Genomic DNA, 22,907 nt, shown 5'->3' with positions numbered 1-22,907 from the left:
ATGAAATCCAATCACGAGGGAGAATTCCCACTCCCTTGGGCTTTTGATACAAAGTACGCTTTTCAGTGCCCCGTTTCAAGAAACACAGGCTTGAAGAGGCGCCTTTCAGAAGCTGAGCAGCAGTTCTAGCTATTCCAGAGCACAGGCAGAGATTTCTGGGCCTGATCCCAGGAGTAGGACAGGGTGGGCACAGGGCTTCGTGCGAAGTCACTCAGCCATTGGCGAGTGACAGCTGGGCAGATTCTCAGGCCTAGACCGCTGAGGCCAAGGATTCTAGACTCTCACGTCAGGACTCCACAGCCAGAAACATGCTCGAAAGGCAGGGTGGGTCTCAGGCCCCACGCAGACCCACTGGGCCAGAGCCTGCGACTCCAAGTCCCAGGGGCTCCTCAGTGGCCTTCTGGAAGCCTGAGCCCTGCCTGGGCTAGCAGAATCCCCAGCCTCACACCAGCCTGGTTGCTGCAGCTCCCATCCTCTGCCTGAGCTGTTCTGTTGCCTTTGGTGGTTCTTGTTCTGTATTCCACGCGATAGGAACCCCAGCCCCATCCATCAGCACAGAAGGGATGTGATGGGATGAAGGGCAGGGCAGGGCAGGGCGGTTGGGCCCCAGCACAGGGCTCGGGGAACCGCCCACATTTGATGGTCCTGAGCCCTCAGTCTGGTGGTGGTGTTGCTTGAGAACCACGACTTACAGGGAACGCGGCTGGGAAAGGGAAGCAGCTGTGGAGTGCAAGGGCCGTGGCTGCCACCCCTTGATACACTGTGGGACGGAACCCTTTACTCAGTGAAGACCCAAGGCCTAAAATGGAAATGTTCTTCCCCCAGGCTTAAAAGCCGGTCTTGGCAGGAGGAGGACACAGTGAGGAAGGCCTCGAATGCAGAGGCTGAACCCTGGTCGGCACACCTGCTTCAGGGTCTGACCACGGCCGGTGAGACCCCAAACTGAGGCCCAGACCATGGACGCTATGGCCCCTCGGGCCCCAGGTCTGGATGAGACGCAGCTGCCCAGCAGCATCCAGGGCTGCCCCAGAGCCCTCTGGCCCCCAGAGCCCTTATCCTCCCAGGGGCTGCCACACCCACGTTTCTGCTGATTCCCTCACACACACAGCCAAGTCTGGAGCTTTTGTGGAGGCTAAAGTTTTTCTTGAATTTAACTGATTTTGAAAACAATAAACAATAATTATTGCACACACAACACCAGGGCAGACTTCGGCTCTGTGCAAGCAGGAAACTAAAAGTGTGAATCTGGGAAGCAAGTGGGCACTGATGGGATGAAGCATGAGCTCCGGGCAGGAGAAACCCTGTTCAGTTTGGCTCCCAGGCAGCTCTGCACTCACCGATGGGCCGACCTGGCCCCGGGCAGTGCGTGTCCGTCCCGTGGCTGCCCTGGGACTTGTCCCGGCACTTGCAGCCTCTGCACTCACCGATGGGCCGACCTGGCCCCGGGCAGTGCGTGTCCGTCCCGTGGCTGCCTGGGACCTGTCCCGGCGCTTGCAGCCTCTGCACTCACCGATGGGCCGACCTGGCCCCGGGCAGTGCGTGTCCGTCCCGTGGCTGCCTGGGACCTGTCCCGGCGCTTGCAGCCTCTGGAACGCCCTGCGCCACGTGCTATCACTTCGTCTTGGAAACGAGTCCCTAAACCAACCAAGTATTCAAAGCATTCAAAGAGCAGAAACTGCAACAGGAAGAAGAATTACTCATTTTGGTTTTGTGCCATCCTTTTCTTTGCTCTCTCACTTTAAAATATTTAGACTTTCTAATCCCTTAGCAGTGAATATGCATTTATAATATTCACAGAATCTCTGAAATGTTTAATTAAGAAGAAAAATAATTCTTCAGACTAAACAGCAAAGCACGAGGGGATAACAGAGCTCATGCAGGCAGGGTTTAGTTGCAGGCCTCTCTGAAGGACCAATGGACCCGGAGGAGCTTTCCAGGTGTCCCTGGGATGCCCCCCAGAGTGTGCCCAGGGGGAGACAGGAGATGAGGAGCTTGCGCATGACTTCTGTGAGCTGACATTGCCAGAGTAGGCGGCGGCTGTCACTGCCTCCCAGATCCACGTCACTCTTTATAACCCAGGCCAGGGCTCAGCATAGAGGTTCCCAGGGAATGCTTATTCATGGAGTGAATAAAGGAAGGAAGAATAAATGAAGGAGCGTCAGGCCCAGGCCTTCTGAAGGAGCCTGCACATACGGGGCTCTGGGTGACGCTGCTGGGCGTCTTGGTCTCTGCTCGTCACCAGCACTCTGCCCTCATGTCTCCCAGGCATGGCTGCTGGCCAGGTGCAGATGAAGATGAAGACTCAGAGGTGGTGCCCCCAACACACCGGGGATCCCACCTGGACCTTGGAATCCCACCCAGGCTATAGAAGTCCCCGAGACGCCTGGCCGCCCCCTCTCCTATGGAAGCCTGGGGCAGATGGGATTGTCACTGCTGTGATTTCATACACCACAGCCAGTTGTCAGCCATGGTGCGTGATGACAGAGGCCACAATGTTCCCCTTCTCCCTGGCTGGGCTGGTGCAGCTATGCGCCTGGGGACCCTCCCGGAGAAGGACCTTCCTCAAGGGCTCCGTGCGTGACCGAGCTGGGACCCTGACACTCAACTCGACCGGTTGCCGTGGGGGAGACGCATCGTAGACGGTCCATAGGTCGGTGTGGTCCCCAGCCAGGCGGCTCCTGCAGGGGCCTTCAACCCACGCAGGGAGAGCAGTGGGGCCAGGAGCTGCCCCAACCAGACGGCAACAAGCAGACCGCGTGGGAATCAGACCGGCGGGGGCCTGGCTGTGACCGCTCTCGAGTGGGGAGCACACCTCACCACTCCCCTAAGCCTCAGCTTCTCCATCCACGCAGTGGGTTGTTTTCAAGCCTCACTGAAGTAACGCGATGACAGCGGGCTCACAGTAACACCCACCAACGTCAGCCACCGCCACCGTCACCCTTATCCACTGGCCACGTGCTACGGCTTGCCTATGTCCTCACCCAAATCTCATCCTGAATTGTAGCTCCCATAATTCTGATGTGTGGTGGGCGGGGCCCAGTAGGAGATCATTGAGTCATGAGGCGGTTCCCCATACTCTTCTCATGGTAGTGAGTAAGTCTCATGAGATCTGATGGTTTTATAAGGCTTTCCCTTTTTGCTTGGCTCTCATTCTCTCTCTTGTCTGCTGCCATGTAAGACGTGCCTTTTACCTTCTGCCATGATTATGAGGCCTCCCTAGCCACGTAGGACTGTGAGCCTATCAAAACTCTTTTTCTTTATAAGCTACTCAGTCTTGGGTACATCTTTATCAGCAGCATGAAAACGAACTAATATACCATGGGTTAGGAGTTTTATCTTCCAATTGCTGGGATATTGGCTACTCACTTACTTCCAATTTTAGTATACGTGCTACCGAAGCCAGCACTACTCACTGCCTTTCCTAGGGTTTAATAATCTGGTGGAGAAAGAACTGGCTTAGAGTTGTGAATCTTAGAGAAGTGAGCAAAGGAAGCCTCTGTGAGAATGAAGTCAGGCTCATGCCCCCAAGAGGCAGCCAGGCAGCATCGCCGTCCCCTGGGGACCCAGAGGGCAGAAGCCACACCTCCAGGAGGGGCAGGTGGAGCAGGGGCAGGGCCGGAGGTGATTCACCCGGGAGCTGATGGTTTTGCTGGGAATTCTGTGGGCTTGCAGGAGAACATCTGCATGTGGGGAGTGCGATACTTCCCGGGGCTCCTTAGAGCAGCCTCCAACGCATCCCCGGCCAATCTCGCCCTGTGCGGGGACCACGCTCTGCACACACCTCTGGCTGCAGGTTGGTACGGCGCCCGCCACCCACACGGTGCTGCCAGGGCTGCGGGGGAGGATGGCGGTCTGTCTGGTGCTAAAACAGACCACAGGTGGACGTTGCAGCGGAGTGAACCCTCAGGAGAAGCAGACGCCCGAGGCGGGGCTGGGGAAGTTTGCGCGGATGGACGGGAGCAGAGCTTAAGGCCACACATCCCACACTCAGGAAAAACATCCTCACTACTGAAAGATCACAGCCCTGCATAAGTGTTCACAGTGAACATCATACTGAGAGCCCCAGAACACTGTGGCAAGTTTGCGCAGCCCTGATGGGGGTGTCCCCAACTCATTCTGGGCCCCTGGCTCCCAGATGCCTCTTGGCCGAGGACAACCAGGTCTCTCAGCTTGAAAAGACACCCTAGCTGTGGTCACATCTCCTGCTGTAGGCTCAGGGCTCAAGAAACCAGGGCACTGGCTGCTCAACCTCCCAGAATGTGGCAAAATCTTAAATCGGATGAGAAATCCAAATGCAGAAAGGACGCGCTCTCCAGAACCCATCTGAAAAGTTACTTTCAGGCAGGTGGGGCCACTCTCAGGTTCTCCTCACCATCTTCCAGATACACAGACAGCAGATCAAGAAAACCTGCCTTTCCCTGCCTGCAGAACGACGAACAGTGCAACAATTCCAAGTGCTCACAGCAGAACAGGGACGTTGCTTAATTTGGAAAATGGAAGTAGTGTTGGTACTCAGAGGATTATTTAGAGGAAACATGTGAATAATTCTTGCATGGCGGGAGGGGCTGGTGATGTAGTGTTAGGACGTGGAACCCGACCACCGCAGCACCACGTGGGAGCCTACCTTGCTCTCATCCTCCGGGTCGCTGTAGCCACAGGCATCTATGAAATCTGGGAAAGTCTCCGACCACCCATCATTCGTACAGTTTTTGCTTATGTTTCCTGGAAAGTGAAGTTCAGATATTTTATCTGCAAGTCCATGAAAACCGGCCTTAGGAGGCACCATTTGGTCCGCGCTGAGCCTGTGCTGTCTTGACATGCTTCCCATGCCCAGGGGTCAGCTAGGAGACATGGCTGCCCCTTGAAAAACCTTCCTTGGCCTCCTCATGCACGTGACCTGGCCAGCAGGCCCCCTCTCAGGGGCATGAGATGTGAGTGAATGCACTGTGTCATAAATCATCATTACCACAGCTGTAAGTGTAGTTCTTTTGGGTCAGAATGAAAATTCTTAATAGATTCTTACGTTCTGCCACCATAAGTGATATTTGCAGCCAAGCCCTGACCATCCTGGAGCCAGGTGCCTCACCTGCCCCGGGTCCTGACAGCACCCTCCCTCCTCCCTGCTAGGCCCTCACCACCAACCCTGACCCAGCAGGGCAGGCTCCACTCGGCCACTGGTATTGGAAGAAAGGGTGGAGGAATTACAGTCTAATCACATGAAACCAAGGCAGTTATGCCCTTACAATCTCATCGTTTGCTCCTCAAGAACTAAAATCATATGTAAGCTCAGAAACTCGATGTTCTTTGTATTTGTGTGTGTCCTTAGCAGATGGGGCCACACAGAACAGTGATAAAGCTCTCAAGGGTGTCCGAGGCATAAGAATGAAACCAGGCGCTGAAGCCCATGCCAGCCTTGCCCCGAGCATGGCTGCATGGCCTCAGGATCACCCCACCACAGAGCCCACGAGGCCGGACCCCTCCATGCATCCCCGAGCCTGGTGTGGCCGGAGCGGGGCACCTGTCTCCCTGCCTGGGTGACTGGAAGGGCCTGGGGCTTTGGAGTTAGCCAATATATTCACTCTCATGACTTTTTAATTTCAAGACAACCTTGCAAGACAGACTTGGTGGGTACTGCTGTTCCCATTTCACAGAAGAGGAAAACAAAGCTTTGAAGACTAAGTGGGGCGCATGTGTGATTCTTGTCATGTAGTGGTGAGAGGCAGAGAGAGGGCCCGGCCAGGCCCTGACTCTACCAGGGAGGAGCGGGTGGGAGGCTGGTCTCAGCAAGGCCACAGGGCTGGCCCTACCCACTGGCACCCTGACACTGTCACCAACTGGGGGCTCTGACAAGACCCACACCTCACATAGCAAGCTCCAGGGGGTTCTGGGGGCTGCTTAGCTGCAGAGACCCCCATACACGGTGGAGGCAAAACAGAGCCCTAAAGGGGGCAATACTCCTAGAGGTCTGGTCCCACTGCCTCAAATTTATAGACAAGGAGACAGGCCCACAAACACAAATGATGTGCCCACTACAGACTCAGGAACAACACTCGTTAACGGTTGTTATAACGATAGTAGTCAGGTGGTAGTGGCAGCTATGACTCACCGAGCTCTCAGGAACACTGGGCTCTGTGCTTGCAACAGCCCAGTTAATCCCAACCACCACAGGAGGCAGCTCTCTAATTAATCTCAGAGGCGAGATGGCTGAGGCTGAGGGAAGTTGTGCCACTTCCCCAAAGTCACACTCTGGTGAGCGATGGGCCAAGTGTCACACCCGACAGCCTGCTCTCACCTGAGCAGGGCACCTGCAGGTCCTATCCTGAGCCTGGAGCCAGGACTTGGGTGGGAGCTAAGCCTGTCACTCAGCCTCTGTGAGGTGCAGCCCTTTTTCCTTCCTACAGGAGATCAGTGTTTCCCACTCCAAAGAAGATGCTTAAATAAAACTCAAAAAACTAAGCCAGTAAGTCATCCTATGAAGTGCAGATTCTCTCCGAGGTTCTTCATCCTTTCTGACTTCTTACTCCTGAGACACATGGGGCAGATGTGGAAGGATATGAAATGCCTGAGATGGCAACCTGCAGAGAGATCAGGGAGGTGCAGAGATGCCCGGGACGGGCAGAGAGGCCAGGAAGAAAGAAAGAGGCAAAGAAAGATTGGGGGCAGGGGGGCGCCACACTCTCGCCCACTTGCCAGACAAAGAATACTTGAAGGCCTCCTTAGGGCTTCAGTGCTTCCCAGCGGCTATTCCAAGCCCCATGGGCCTATATCATCCTCCACTCAGGGCTGCGCTGATGCCCCTTTAAAGACTCAGAACTGCACCTGGACCTACGTCTGTGCTGGAGGGGGCTGAGCTGCTGCCCTAGGTCTGGCTACAACAGTACCATGCGAATTGGCAGGTGGGCACGAGGAGCAACTGGGAACACGGAGAGCAAGTCAAGGGAGAAAAGCCAGCACACGGCTGTCAGAGCTGCCTCCCGGACGCTGAGCACGCAGCATGAGCAAGAGCTGCTCACGGAAGGCTGCCATCCGGGTGGTGAGTCCTCGTGCCTCTCGCCCCAGCTCTCTGCTCCCTCTGTTCCCCTCTGTGCAGACAGTTGGCTCATGGCCTCCTGGAGGGGATGGGGACAGGAAATGCCAGAAGCGCCTAATCCTCACGGCCTTCCCCGACACCAGTGGTGAAGTCCAGCCCGGGTGGGAGAGGGGTAAAGTCTAGCTCGGGTGGGGAGGGGGCTTGCATCCCAGGTCCTAACTCTGCAGGGCAGGAGTTTGCATTCTGGTGTTTGCCAATGTGGGAACCTGGGTGCTTTCTGGAAGCCTGAGAACCATGCCATTGACTAGGAAAAGCTGGAGTCCATGCCAATTCACTCCAGATCTCTGGAAGAATGGAGGTAGCCCAAGCTGATTAGTAGAAATGCTACTGACCGGAGGGGCAGTTCTTAAAGTTCAGGTCCTCTAAAGTGACATAGGTTCTAACTTGGGGGTGGCCAATGATGGTGACACAAGTCTGGTCCCCGCCTTTAGGCTTCTCTGCTGGCAACTCGGGGTGAGGAAGTAAAAATCTTCCTTTCAGAATCTCCTTTTCCTCTGTCCCAATCTCTGCTCTAATACTCTGCTTTAACACTTCAACATTATCACTTCCCAGCATCTTTACCCTTTAACCTCTGTCCAAGATAAAAGCAAATTCTCCATAGCACTCCAAAGTATTATGCTGTTTCCAGATGTTTCTTACGTTTTCTACTTTTCTAAATAGATTTCTTCACATTATGAAAATCTGAATCAGTCACAAAAATAATCAAAACCCTTCTGTGAGGATTCAGCCAAGAGATATTTGCAGCACCGCATACGGAGCATGCCCTGGACACAGAGAAGGAGCCTGCAACCCCAGGAAAACTGCAAATTCCAGGCAGCATCAAACCTGTGAGGCAGCAAGGAGGTCGGGGGAGTGGGTTCAGTAAGCTAGCTGCATCCTGGGGCCTCTCCCCTGAGCATGGAAGCTCTGGGTGCCACACTTTCCCACTTCCCAGAACCTTCCAGGGCATGTTCTCTGGGGTTCACAGACCAACTCGGCAGGAGGAGGGGAGCCTCCTTTATGACCCCCTTGCCTTCCCTCCCCTCTCATGCACTTTTCCCATGCTTTGGTTTCCATTTGGCTCCTGTGTCCCCTGGTTCTTTCCCTGCAGTTGCCCTGCTCTCTGGCGTTTGGCTGAAGGTAGGTAATGCCCTCCTGCTCCCTGAGATGGGCACTCACCCCAATGTGCCACAGCTGTTCCCTGACCCCCAGGGTAGCAGGAGATGCCTGAAGGAAAGTGATGTTCCTGCTTCTTGGATGGAAAAAAACACCCTGGGGAAGCTAAGGAACTCAACCCACAGACAGTACCTGCTTTGCTGTAAAAATTGCTGAAGACTTTCGGGCAGGGCACCGTGACTGTCTCTCCCACATTGGCAGGCCGCCAGCACGTGATGTTGTCCCAGACGCCACTGCAGGCTGGAAAGGAGAGAAGCAGAATGAGGCAGGTGCAAGGTGACAGAAGTGTCACAAATGGAAAAGCCATTAAAGAGACAACCGCCTCACAAACTCCTCTTCTGTGAAACACACACCAACACAATTATTGAGACTACAGTTAGCTTGTGGGTTCATCTCAATTAGCTTCGGAGGAATAATCACATGGTGACAGAAAGCATTTGAGTAATTCAATATATACTATGTACTTTCTGAATTTTTAATATTTCTTGTGATCAGCATTTCCCAGTGTGATGAAATGGGCACCACTGGGTATTAGCATAAGTCTTGGAGACTGGGGCCCGTGGGGGAGGAAGACTCCCGGGGAAAGTATGCTTGTGCTTCTGGGGAATCTGACATCACTGATTATTTGCAAATTGAAGTATTTGATAAGAGTTTGGTCCTCTCAAGATGCCTTATTAGCAACAAAATCTTAGGTTACCTTCATGGAGTTATCAAATAATTTGCATAAAGCATAGCTTAAACATTTTTAGACCTCTTATTTGGTCTTAACCACGTGGTGAAGGTAAGTCATAAAAATGCCGCATTATCTTCCAGATGCAAAGCACTAAAGTTCAAATCATTTGATGATTTTTCAATATTGCGCAACAGTGACAGAATCCATGTTTAAACCCAGGACTTTTTCTTACATGTCCATGGTATTTATACTATATTTGAGACCTCTAAAATTTTACCTTTTACTTGGAAAAGCAATGTGCTAGCCTAGGTAAAAACCAACAAACAAACTCTCAGACACATGCCACCCAGACCTGTGCAATTACTGCAGGAATATGCTTATGGAGAACACACAGCTTTGGTGTGAACACAGAAGTGTTTTACTTTCAAGAATACGGAAATGTCTCTGAAAAGCTGGGCATGAGCTAAGTTTTGCAGATGAAAATACTTTCTAAATACTTTCAATAAAAGTGAAAATATATTTATTATAAAATAAAATTACATATCAATATTTACTAGATCCATAAATTCATATCACATTAATGTTAACATATTTAAAGAAAATGTTGGTTTTCTTTTAAAATGTTCAAAACAAGTGAGCATTTTAAAGGCATCACTAGAAACTCCAGATGTGCCTTGGGCTCACCAGGCATGAGCCCGCGTGTAAGGGTGCTTAGAGTCTAAGTCGTAGAGCTATTTAAGTGCTAAGCTTGCAAACCAAGCACCTCTAACGCTGGTGTATAGGGGAGGTGGTGGAGAGGTACCAGGATAGGGTTCCCAGCAGAGAGTGAACAAGGTGGAGAGGAAAGTGAAGATGTCTGGGCCTCCAGTGAAGACTCTGCACATGATCAGCAAAGTTTTGTCCCTCTCCTATAAAACAGCAAGCTCTGACAGTTTTCTGGCTGGTCATTTTGAAGGTTCAACTCTTCACCACAAAATGACAAATTTCTGCCTTGATGATAGTAAAAATTATATAATATTGTTATTTTAAAATAATGGGCTGGGTGTGGTGACTCATGTTCGTAATCCCAACACTTTGGCAAGTCAAGGCAGGAGGATCCCTTGAGCCCAAGACTTTGAGACCAGCCTGGGCAACACAGTGAGACCCTGTCTCTATAGAAAATTCTTAAACATTAGCTGGAGGTAGCAGCACAGGCCTGCAGTTCCGCTACTCAGGAGGCTGAAGTGGGAGGATCACTTGAGCCTGGAGGTCAAGGTTGCCTCGAGTCTAGATCATGCCACTGCATTCCAGCCTGGGCCACAGAGTGAGACCTTGTCTCAAATAAATAACAAATAAGATAATGTATAATAAGATAACTAATACATAAATTATAATGCAACAATCATATGCTGTATGATACTGCTAACTGCTGCTTTAAATTTTAACCGAGATACTAAATTCATACCACAACAGTCTTTGCAGTACAGTAGGGTTTGATTCAAGTGTCTAGAGCGCGTCATCTGATCCCTTCGAGGCCTAGGTGAAGTCTTCCCTTCACTCGTTCCTTTATTGAACCGCACGTGAGCGAGCAGAGCTAGAAGCTGTGAGGACGCGAGGACGCGGACTCGAGGGCGGCAGGACGCCGGGGCTGAGCGCGCAGCCGGAAGCGCAGCCGGAAGTACAACCACAGCGCTGGGGCGCATGCGCGGCAACGGCTGCAGCCTCCGGGCAAGAGCCACGCGGGGCGGGAACGCGCGAGTTTCTCCCTCTGCTTCGCAACCTCACGGAAAGGACGGCCAAGAATTTGAAAGCGCAACTCCGAGAGATGTCCCTACAGCCTTGCAGACAGAAGCAACTGTGTTAAACAGCCAGGCAGAGGAGGGGGAGAAGCAAGAGCGACGCCGTGGTGCCCTCCCCCCCGCACTGGCAAGGGCTGAGGACGCCGCAGGGAACCGTGTTCAGGTGGAGGCCCGGGCTCTGAGGCTGCAGCCTCCTGAAGGGCGGGCCACGGCACCTACCTGGACCAGACCTGGCCAAGAACCCCGACCGTGAGGGGGAGGCTCAGGGCGCCTACCTGGGACCAGATCCCGACTGCGAGGAGGCGGCTCAGGGCGCCTACCTGGGACCAGACCCCTGCCCTAGGATCCTGAATAGGAAGGAAGGGGAATCCAAAGCGAGTGGCTCTAAGAGAAAAAGATGGAACCCTGAGACCACCTCATGAATGTGGCATCTGGAGAATGTTTTGCTGTTGCTGTTCTGGCTTGAGGTTTGATGCCTAACTATTGACAGGTAGGTGAAAAACCCAGCAACAGAAAAACGAGGAAAGGCGTCAAGTTATGAAGAAAGGAAATGTTGAATCTCATGTGGCTCAACTGTGATGCAATGATGTACACCAGCAATGTGAAGTGATTCTATCAAGAGGCTGGCGGGATGATAAATTATACTTGGGTGATGAGAACAGCACAGGAGAGATTGATCTTTATTCTTGTTAGAAATCTAATGGACACTGATGTAAATTGGGAGGAAGAAAGAAAAGAAACAGCAGCATAAGTATGCTGTTTAGAAGTAAAATAAATACCAGAGAAGACATAAAAGAGATGCTACCGTAGCACCGAGAACTGGGATGAGGAGGGGCCAACAAGGGGCCGGAGACTATTATCTTCATCAGCCTTGTAGTATCATTTGCCTTTTACGACTTTAATGTTTGAAGTGTATCATAATATTAAGATACTCACTTTTAAATATTTACATTTTTAAGAAACCTTTTGCAGGCCAAAGCAAAATAATGCAGGAACAGGCCATCAGTTCGGTGTCGGATGTAAGTGATTCAAATTTGGTGCAGTACATTTGGGAAAGGCAGCAAATCCCTCTGTTGGAGAGTGTGCCGAGGCACAGGACAGCATGGGAATAGAAGCGGGGGCAGGCAGGGCTACCCCCGAGAGGAGAGAAGCACAGCCATGAAAGCAGTGGGCAGTTACAGATTTCATAAAAAAAAAAAAAGGATTTGCAGACGGAGGTAGTGAGAAACAAACAGAAGTGCTTAGACGAGGCAGTCGGGGAAATGGGACTTGCTAAGCTCTGGTAGCAACCTAGGTTTTCGAGATGGTGATCATAAAGGTCGCTCAAAAAGTGGAACGTATTTGTATCAAGAGACTCTGAAAAGTTACTTGGTGAAATTCAGTGGCCATTTCTAATTTTTAAAAACCCTAAAAAGTAAAATAATGAGAATCCCTTAACATCACAGAGAATATTTGTTGAAAATAGCAAGTATTAAGCCAGGTACTGTGGTGAGTGCCTGCAGTCCCAGCAATCCAGGAGGCTGAGGCAGGAGGACTGCTTGAGCCCAGAAGCTTGAGTCCAGCCTGGGTGACTGAGTGAGGCCCTGTCTCAAAGAAAAGAAAAGAAAAAAAATAAGAGGAAAGAAAGAGAGAGAAATGAAGGAAGGGAGGGAGGAAGAGGGGAGGGAAAGGAAGAAGAAAGAGAAAGAAACAGCAAATGTTATTAGACATGTTTAAAGACAATTGTACAACTGAGCAGCCGGGTTGGGTACCTGCAATCCATTATTAGTCAACAATGTGTCATAAGTTTCAGCTAAAACAGCAGATAAAAGAAAACGAACTGAGGTATAAATTGGTAAAAAGCAGAGAAAAAACCCTAGAACTGGACTTTCCATATAGCAACCAGTAGCCGCATGTGGCCATTTAAATGAAAGTTAATTAAAATGAAACGCAGTTAAAGGTTTGGTTTCTCAGTTGCAACCACGGCATTTAAACTCCGCAGTGGAACACGGCTGGTAGCCATCGCGCCGGCACTTCCACTACCGTGGGAAATTCTACTGGACAGCACTGTTTAGGGCCAGAGTTAGACAAATGCAGTGTAAACCCAGCAAACTTGTCTCACAAATCAAGAAGCGAAAGAGAAAAGAGCGATGATGCCCCTCAGTTTGCATACCGAGGCAGAAGCTCAGAGGAGCCACCTCTCTGAGTCACTGCTCTTCAGCTTAAATGTTCCATATAAATAATCCAAAATACCTATAAATCAATATAAATGAGAAAGTTATTTCACTTATCACCCCAATCTTCATCTTTCAAAACCTGGCAGAGGGGTGGAGAAGGAGCCTTCTCTGATAATCAGCTGCCCTTCATCCGAAGTGATAGCCAGGGCTTGGTGGGCGAGCCTGGCTGAAACAGGACAGCAATCTGTCTGCTTTGGACATTTCACCTTAATTGGAACACAGCAAGGTGTGTCACCACTAGCACTCAGAACGCATCACCAAAGCCCCCGAGCTCAGGCTTGCTGGCTGGGTCACCCTTGGCCTTTGAGGGTCGTGGCCCTGACGTGCTGCCTGGAACATCCAAGGTCAGGGCACCTGGAGTGGAGGAACTCGGGCTGGCAAAGCTGGTGTCCGAACTGCCCGACACCCCATAGCCGCCCTTCTCCCCTCCGATTCTGCTGCTGCTACCAGTCTTTCCTAAGCACACGAGTCAGCTTCCTGGAGCCACATGCTTCCTTTCATATGACACCAGCTTAGGCTACGTTTAGCTAAGCAGTCAGGCAGCAGGTGTGAGGCATCGATTTGTTTGTACACAGCAAGGTCTCCCAGGGCTGCTGTGAGCTCCTCCTATCCCATGCACACCAGCTCCACCCATTGGACATGGGATCTTGTCCCCACCCTGCTATGTGGCCTTGTGACCTGTGCTGACCACTCGGACTGGCAGGCTCTGCTTCCTTCTGGAAGGTAGTCATCGTGGAAGGGTTAGATCAGTTGGTGGGAACCCTGGCTAGAGAGGCTGCAGGGAGAAGCGAGGCTTAGGCACCTGTTAAGTGTAGGGAAGGAACGGCCCGGGCGATGTGGGCAGAAGCTTCTGGGCCAACCTCAGAGCCCTGGGAGGGGCCAACTACTAATTTTGAAGCCAAATTTCAGGAAATGTGTACCATAGCCACACATAACTCACCAGGAGCAAATCTTCCTGGGAAGCACACAGCTGGCGGAGCAGTCACATGGGCCCTCTAGGTGCCCCACACCGGGTTGGCGCTGGCATGGTCAGTGCCCGCGTGGTCAGTGCATTCAGGGAAGCAAGTGGGCAGTGACTGGTGCTCAGTCACAGGGGCCGGCCAGGGGGCTGGAAGCTTCCAGGCAATGAGTGACTTTTTGATGTAGACTGCCAGTGGTGACTTCCTAACTTTTTGCCTGAAAATCAGCTTAGTCTCCCGAAAACAACATTCTAGACTAAATGGTTTAGAAAAACTGATCCGGTGACGGTGCAGCCTCCGGACATTTCTGCGGCTTTACAGTATCTTCAACGGAATACACAGGGTTTGGGAAAGGCTTCGGCTAGAACAGGTTCTTATCAGTATGCTGGGAGCTCCTCCAGGTGCAATGCTGAGGAACAGAGCAGTAACCCATTTATGTGACACCTTCCAGCCAAACGGGAGAGTGCATCCAGTGGGGAGGAACCTGCAATCTCATCACATCAAAGAGGCTGCCTTCTCTCCAAAGGCTCCCTAGAAAGTCCTGGCTCTCACAGATGACATTAAAAGTGTTATTTTGAGTTGTGGATTTGCATTCATTTTCTCATTATTTCAACTTCAATGACATAAACATCAATTAAATATCAAGAGACTCTGACACGACACGCTTCCCTTTATCTAGGAAACGACTTTTACAAACATTCCATTTTGTCCTCCCAGCAGCTCCCTGAATGAGGCGAGAGCCCCTGTCCTCACAGTGGGGAGGAGAGCAGGTTCTCAGAGGGGGGAAACATGCTCTGAGCCACAGGATGGAGTGTGGGAGCTGGCCGAGCAGTTGGGCTCCTGGGTCACTGCCCTTTCCCTAGAAAGTCACCTGCTGTCCCAAACCTCATCACCAGTGTATACCACACAGGCTTCCTGTGACTTAAGAATTTCTCCACGATTTTGTAATTATAAAACACTGGTCATGGAGCCAAAGGGTAGCTATGTGGGTCCAGGATCCTCTTTAAACCTCTGGCGTGAATGGAGATGAACCCCTCTGCATGGTCTGTGAACAGATGGGATAACAGTGAGCATGTCACCCACGGTGCCCACGACGCATAGGCAATGTAGGGCATCACGCTGGAGGTGGGGGCTGCACCTGCTCTCCTGAGACATGGACACAGAGAGGCACAACTCCAGTCGTCACGTGCATCATGCTTGCTACAGCTCGTGCTCTCTTAGGACAGCGGGCAGCTCTGGGAGGTGGCGTCCTAGATCTTTCCATATTTCCCCCACACCCTCCTTCCGTCTCAGCGTCACCTGCCCCTAACCCACATGCAACTCCACAGAGAGCGGCAGCTGAGGGTGGGTGGCCCGGGAGGCCTGGCTCACGGGAGGCTGTCCTGCTGCTGTCATCAGTGACCACCAAGTGTCAGCAGGACCGGGAGAAGGGGCATGAGGGCTGAAGCTGCCTCATCCCAATAGGGCTGGGGAGCAGCTCGGGAAAGGGAACTGAGAAGCGAAGCCTCCTGAGATTGGCCATTGGCTTAGATCACAGCTTGCCTCCGATACATTTAGGAGCAAATATTTCCAATCACATCCTCCATTCAAGAAAGCTTGATTCATGTCTCAAGTGACAGCCACAAAACTTCCTCCAGAATCTGGGCAGAGCAGGAAGCCTAGCTGGTTCTCACAGGGAGCTCAGAGAGTTCGGGGCCGTCACAGTCATTGAACACTCCTCTTTCATGGCAAATAACAGGGGCTGAGGGATGAGCCTCTCTTTTCCTGCAAGGGGGGCTGCTGAAGTCCTTGTGACCACTCCTTCCAAAGGTGGATGTTTACTACCAGCCACGTGTCTGAGTGGCTGAGTTCTCTGCAGTCCTCACCACTTCTGCCCCAAATGGTAACAGCCAGGATTCTTTGTGGAGGCAGCCATAAGGAAAAGGCCCGCGGGAGGAGTTCTGACTGACCGGTGCGATGGAGTGTGCTGCTGGATACCATTTTCTGTGTCTCAAGGAGCCGCAGGTGAAAGCAGTAGGCCCAGTCCATCTCAGGGAACGAACGAGCTTAAAACACGGGTCCCGATGCGGCCAGACCAAGGCGGGAGAGCAGTGTACTCCGCGTCCCGGCTCCCTCGCCTCCTGATTCTGCGTCTTTGCAGCGCTTCCAGATTCAGTAGGTTTCTACCGTGAATAAGGAGATGGAGGGAAAGGAAGAGAGAAACGGAAACGTAGTCGCCATTCGAGGGCAGGTGTGAGCCCAGCTCCGCTGGCCCTTCTCTTCCAGCCCAGACGGAGATGCATGATCAGGTCCAAGTTCTTTTATTATAGAAAGTGACTGTTTTTCCTTACCTTAAGAGAAACCAGAACAATAGCACTTCTTGTGCCCTGGTCATTCTTTGTATAAAATCTGCTGTGACCAGAACAACACGGCTCCCATGGTCACTTGGCGCCAGTGCACAGAGCTACTCCTGGATGCTGTCACCGGCACAGGCTCTGCTGTCCTGAGTGCACAGAACCGAGGCCCAGGTGTGCTGCACAGCACTGTGTGCACTCCTACAGACCCACACCTTCAGAGGAAAATTAGCAGCAAGATCCCACATTTTGGATGTGGACATGGGTGACCGGACACCCCTCCTGAAATGCAGCCCTGGGTCCCTCCAGGCTTGTGGCAGGACCTCCCTGCCTGATACTCATCGACTGCACGCCCTTCCCCTGCCGGAAGCCCCACTCCTCCCAAACTGCTATAAGTACCCACATCCCAGGGGTTCTCGTTTAATTTGCCTGGAGAATGTTTATTTTTTCAAGATTATTCATGGTTCCAAGCATATCCTGGGCTGACGCCCAGCCTTGGAATGTGGAGGCTGGAATGGGGTCACTGTGCAGCATGGTCCCTAGCCATCATTTAAACAGGCCCCCAGCAATTCTGACGGGCTACAGCTCCCCAGGTGGAGACAGGAGATAGGAAGACGGGGCCCAGGCACGCAGGGGTCCCACCCCACAGCTCCTGGCTGCCCCTGAACATGTTGCTAACCCTAGGCCTCAGTTTGCTCTTCTGCAGAATGGACATGCCACCAGGCAGGAGGTGATCACGAGTACCGCAAGGCGGAGCTGGGTGCACGGGGCGACTTCGAGGCAGCGGCACTCAAGCTCCTGCAGGACGACTCATGGCCTGTGCCTCCAGTCTCAGACCCGTGCTTGCTGCTCCCCCTGCACCTTCAGGAGCCCAGTCGCAGATGCCCAGACCAGCCTGCTGCGCAGGGGGCTGTGGAGGCAGCGGTGTGAGGCAGAGGCCAAGGCAAACCCCTCCCCAACGCTCTGACATGGGAACTTGTTCATCACCAGAAGCCCAAGGGCAGGCGGTGCCACAGTCCCATCTCCCACGTGTGTAGTGCCTGAGGTGAAGCAGCTAGCGCGTGCCTAGCCTCTCCTCAGCCCCCACACAGCATCCTCCAGGGTGGGGTTGTGTTGGCTGAAGGGCAGGAGGGCCTGGCCTCGGGAAGTGCAGCCTGGCAAGGCACGCCCACTCAGAGCCACCCAGAGACCCATGAAGCCTGGTGGGTGTGGTTGGAAGAAACACCTATCCCCCTTGGAGAGGGGACAGCATGCTGGGGCCACCCCCAGCTCTGAGCTTGTTTCTGGTGGCATCTCTCATCGTGGGCCCCTGACTTCTGCAAGGGTGCCTCCTGAGCTTCCTGCACCTGCTGGGGGTCCCTGTGGCCTACCTGGGTGGGATGCGGGCAGGGACAGGAAGGACCTCCCACCACAGCTGTGCCTATGTTCTGTATTTTGGTCTGGGGTGGTTCATGCCAAACTAATTACTGAACACCCCTGAATGGGAAAAAATGTTGTTTTTCTCACTGTATTTGTCATTCTCATCTGTCTCTTAGATAAGGAGCAGCCTTCTACCGGGGAGAAAAGCAGGGAAGGATGCCTGGTGCAGAGGGTTGTCCAGGAGGCAGCGAAGCCAGGCTGGGCGGCCCCACCTGAAGTGTCACCGCGGAGGAGCTGCCCACTGCACCTGGACCCGTCCCAGGTCACGAAGGCAGGGACGGAGGGGTCACGGCCAAGTCCAGTCACACCAGGCTGTCCTGGGCTACCAGGATTCTTTTATAGGAAACAGCCTAGAAGTTTTCCTTTCTAAGGTGACAATACACGTGTCTCACTTAAATATTTAAGATTCCAAACATTTTTCCAGGTGTAAGTTTTCAAATGAGGAAGGTAATCTCTGCCCGCTGGGAACACGTTCCAGCGCAGGCAGAAAAGTGAAGGCCTCACGTTGGCACCGCTGTGTAGTAACAGGCTAGTGTGCAGCCTGGCAGCAGGCGCAGCCGTGCAGGCTCCATCTCTGTGTCCCGCCGCACCCTGTTTGTGCTGACGAAGGCTGGGCCTTGTCGCTTCTCACCTCTGGGCAGGTGCCTTTGTCCCTAGTATTTCTGGCCACTCTTTGAAAATGCATTTTCTAACCACCCTAGTCTAAGGTATGACTTGGTTTCCTCATTTAATATGTTTAGCTCCAAATTTTAACATTGAAGCTTGGACTTAAACAGGGGTCATCCAGCCAGACTTTGCCATCTCCTGGCCAACCCTCTGCACCAGGCACCCTTGCCTGCTTTTTAAGCTTAGACTTAAAGTTTTCAGCTGAATGTATTAAATAAGCTTTGGGGCAGAACCCTGCGTGGAAAGTGAGGAGGCCTCTCCCTCCCATGCCCAGGGCGTGAGGTGCTGGAGGGCAGGGTGGGAGACTGCCCCTGGGGTTGTGGGGCTCCGCTGACCCGCTCGGGAGACCTGGGTGGCCATCTCCCTCCACAGGGGACGGGGGCAGTCACGGCATTCCGAGGGCAGACATAACTGTCAGGACACCACTTCCGAGTCCAGCAACGTCAGGGACTTGCTTGGGAAGAGGACCCTGCCTGCTTAAGGCATGATGAATCGGAGCTCCAGGAGTTCATTCTGACACTGTTATACATGCTTAGGCACATGTGCACGCGACACACAGAAGTTACGTATGATTTCTTTTTACAAAAATAGGATATTATACACGTGGAAACCTTCCTTGCTTTCCCACTTAATATATCATTAACATCATGCATATTTTTCATGCTACTCATGTAGAACGCCATCATTTTTCATGGCTGTGTAATATTCCACAGTACAGTTAAATGCCCCATTTGTAATCATCAATATCCACTATACTTATGATATAAACAAATGGCAATAAAATAATTGTCTGATAGGAAATCTAGTTATTCTGTATTTAATAAGGGCCAAAAATGCTTGAACTTTTATCCTGTCATTTTAAAAGGAATTGTGGCTCTTCCACAATCGATGCGGAAAAGCCCTTCGTTACTGCAAATGCTAATTAATAATGTGTGGAGAATAATTAAAATTTGAGAAGTCAACATGGTTAACCTCCAGACAGCTGACTGGGGACGAAACATTGACAGATACTAAAGCTAAGACATGAAAAGTTGTTGAACCAGAGCTCACACCACTGTGCTAGCAACCTCACAGGTGACTCGCCAGCCCCACTTTGACTCCCTGTGAAGGGAAAGAGAATGCTTTTCTGTATGGAGTTCTGGAGGTCACTTCCTAACTGAGTGACAAAGAACATAACAGGAGGTCAAGGGCACGATGGGCTGCAGGATTGTGTGCTGGGAGATGCACCAGCAGGCTCAGAGCATCCCCAGATGTCTTCCTCCCGAAAGCCTTGGACCCGAATCTAATCAAGCCTTTAGCACTAAATTCTAGTTCAAAAGAACCACAGAGAACAGAGGAAGAATTCAACACCAAAAGCAAATGCTGTGACAGAATCTGGGCTGGTTGGGGACAGACCTGCCTGTTAAAATGCCTTCATTGTCAGGAGGCTCAGGCCCAAGTGTCTTGGACTTCTAAGAGTCACAGGTCTGTAGCTGCACTCACATTGTTCCCCAAAATATGCCCTCTAGAATCTGTAAACACGGTCAGAGCAAATGCAGCAAAATGCTGCTGAATCCAGGCTGTGGAATGCGAGAGTATTCCACATATCCTTCCAACACCACGATTATAAAAACTTTCAAACATTCAGAAAGAAGGCAGCATTTCCATGTTGGAAAACTGCTCATTAAGGTGAGAACGAAGACCAGGGTTCCTTTACCTGCAGAGTTCTGCCTGGCCCTGGAAAAGCAGGAGCTCATGGAATCCTGAGTCCTTGAGTGAGCAAGGCACCTGGGGAGGCTGTGGTGGGAAGCTGCTGGCCCCCTCCCATGGGGACCCTGAGGTCATGCACCAAAGGCTACACAAACAGAACTGACGCAGTGCCTGGCTGGTGGCAGAGATGAGGCTGCAAGGGGCAGGTGTGCTCCCATCAGAATCTCTCTTTGGGGTCTGGAAGTCATCTCCTGAGCCACCTGCTCCCCAGGGAAGAGACTGAACTGGATAAAAACAGGCCCAACAGCAAAGCAGAGTGGACGCTCTCACCTCACTTCCTGCCACGGGGTGGGTCTGGAGGGTGCTGGCAGTGTTTCTGAGTCCCTGCCACTAACGGGAAAGCACAGGGTCACGTACAGATGCAGAGCACACCTGCGGGCCTTTGTGTCTTCTCTGGAAAAGCAACTGCTGAGCAAGGAGGTTTCCATATGAGCTCTAAAATGCAGACCTAACAGAGTTTCGAGAAAAACCAATTATTTTCTTTTCCCATCAAAGCCATTGATCGTCTGACTATTATCAGTTTAAAGGACTAACAGCTTGATGAAGTGATTGACTGGTTGAACTGGGAAAATCTTTTTTTTTTTAACTTTTATTTTAGGTTCTAGGGTACATATGCAGATTTGTTACATAGGCAAACTCATGTCATGGGAGTTTGTTGTACAGACTATTTCATCGCCCAGGTATTAAACCTAGTATTCAATAGTTATCTTTTCTGCTCCCCTCCCTCCAACTGGGGGAAGACCCCAGTGTTGGCCAGGTATGGTGGCTCATGCCTGTAATCCCAGGACTTTGAGAGGCTCAGGTGGGCAGATCACTAGGTCAAGAGATTGAGACCATCCTGGCCAACATGGTAAAACCCCGTCTCTACCCAAAATACAAAAATTAGCCGGGCATGGTGCTGGGTACCTGTAGTTCCAGCTACTCAGGAGGCTGAGGCAGGAGAATCGCTTGAACCCAGGAGGTGGAGGTTGCAGTGAGTCGAGATCTCACCACTGCACTCCAGCCTGATGACAGAGAGAGACTCCATCTCAAAGAAAAAAAAAAAAAAGACCCCAGTGTCTGTTTCCTTCTTTGTGTTCATGAGTTCTCATTATTTAGCTTCTACTTACAAGTGAGAATGTGTGGCATTTGCTTTTCTGTTCCTGCATTAGCTCTATTCGTGTTCCCACAATAGACATGACCTCGTTCTTTTTTATGGCTGCATACTATTCCATGGTGTATATGTACCACATTTTCTTTATCCAGTCTGTCACTGATGGGCATTAAGGTTGAGTCCATATCTTTGATATGGTGAATAGAGCTTCAGTGGACATTCAGGCGCATGTGTCTTTATGGTAGAATGATTTATATTCCTCCTGGTAATAGCCAGTAATGGGATTGCTGGGTCAAATGGTAGTCTGTTTTTAGGTCTTTGAGAAATTTCCAGTCTTCCACAATGGTTGAACTAATTTATACTCCTTCCAACAGTATATATGTATTCCCTGTTCTCTGCAACCTTGCCAGCATCTGTTATTCTTTTTGACTTTTTAACAATAGCCATTCTGACTGTGTGAGATGGTATCTCATTACGGTTTCGAGTTGCATTTCTCTAATGATCAGTGATGTTGAGCTTCTTTCCACATGCTTGTTGGTTGCATGTATGTTTTCTTTTGAAAAGTGTCTGTTCATGTCCTCTGCCCACTCTTTAATGGGGTTGTTTTTCTCTTGTAAATCTGTTTAAAAGTTTCTTATAGATGCTGGATAGTAGACCTTTGTCAGGTGCATAGTTGCAAATGTTTTCTCCCCTTCTGTAGGTTGTCTGTTTACTCTGTTGATCGTTTCTTTTGCCATGAAGAAGCTCTTTAGTTTAATTAGACCTCATTTGTCAATTTTTGCTTTTGTTGCAATTTCTTTTGGTATCTTTGTCATGAAATCTTTGTCCATTCCTATGTTCAGGATGGTATTGCCTAGGTTGTCTTCCAGGGCTTTTATAGTTTGGGGTTTTACATTTAAGTCTTTAATCCATCTTGAGTTGATTTTTGTATATGGTGTAAGGAAGGAGTCCAGCTTCAATCTTCCACATATGACTAGACAATTATCCTAGCACCATTTATTGAATAGGGAGTCTTTTCTCTATGGCTTATTTTTGTCAGCTTTGTTGAAGATCAGATGGTCATAGGTGTGCAGCCTCATTCTGGGTTCTCTCTTCTGTTTCATTGGTCTATGTGCCTGTTTTTGTACCACTACCATGCTGTTTTGGTTATGGTAGCCCTGTAGTATAGTCTGAGGTAGGGTAATGTGATGCCTCCCGCTTTCTTCTTTTTGCTTAGGATTGCCTTAGCTATTTGGGCTCTTTTTTTGGTCCCACTGAATTTTAAATTAGTTTTTTTCTAGTTCTATGAAGAATGTCATTAGTTGTTTAATAGGAATAGCACTGAATCTGTACATTGCTTTGGGCAACATGGCCATTTTAATGATACTGATTCTTCCTGTCCATGAGCATGGGATGTTTTTCCATTTGTTTGTGCCATCTCTGATTACTTTGAGCAGTGTTTTATAATTCTCACTGTAGATATCTTTTACCTCCCTGGTTAGCTGTATTTCTAAGTATTTTATTCTTTTTTTGGCAATTGTAAATGGGACTGCCTTTCCTGGTTTGGCTCTTAGTTTGGCTGTTGTTGGTGTATAGGAATGCTAGTGATTTCTGTATGTGAATTTTGTATCCTAAAACCTTGCTAAAGTTGTTTATCAGATGAAGGAGCTTTTGTGGTGAGACTGTGAGGTTTTCTAGATGTAGACTCATGTCGTCTGCCAATGGGGATAGGTTGGCTTCCTCTCTTCCTGTTTAGATGCACTTTATTTTTTTCTTTTGCCTGAGAGCCCTGGCTAG

The 22,907-nt window shown here is 50.7% G+C and overlaps 1 protein-coding gene across 3 annotated transcripts in view; it reads right to left on the bottom strand.

Moving 5' to 3' along the window:
• VIPR2 (vasoactive intestinal peptide receptor 2) overlaps positions 1-22,907 on the bottom strand; it is a 99,718-nt gene that overhangs the window by 63,651 nt on the left and 13,160 nt on the right. Inside the window, exons 1-3 of one of the 3 annotated variants that reach the window (XM_064366423.1) lie at positions 10,363-10,443; positions 8,378-8,485; positions 4,625-4,722 (exon numbers count right to left, since the gene is read on the bottom strand). In XM_064366423.1, the coding sequence (XP_064222493.1) occupies positions 4,625-4,722; positions 8,378-8,485; positions 10,363-10,417 (261 nt within the window). In that variant the 5' untranslated portion in view covers positions 10,418-10,443. Of the gene's footprint in view, positions 1-4,624; positions 4,723-8,377; positions 8,486-10,362; positions 10,450-22,907 lie in introns of those variants that run through there. The other 2 variants (XM_064366502.1, XM_064366458.1) reach the window with 2 other exon arrangements.

Source organism: Aotus nancymaae, unplaced genomic scaffold (genome assembly GCF_030222135.1).
Source record: "Aotus nancymaae isolate 86718 unplaced genomic scaffold, 86718_ANA_hifiasm-v0.15.2.pri h1tg000002l, whole genome shotgun sequence".
In the NCBI taxonomy this organism is placed as follows: domain Eukaryota; kingdom Metazoa; phylum Chordata; class Mammalia; order Primates; family Aotidae; genus Aotus; species Aotus nancymaae.
Note: the sequence above shows the minus strand (reverse complement) of the source record. Positions and strands in the feature narration are given on the sequence as shown.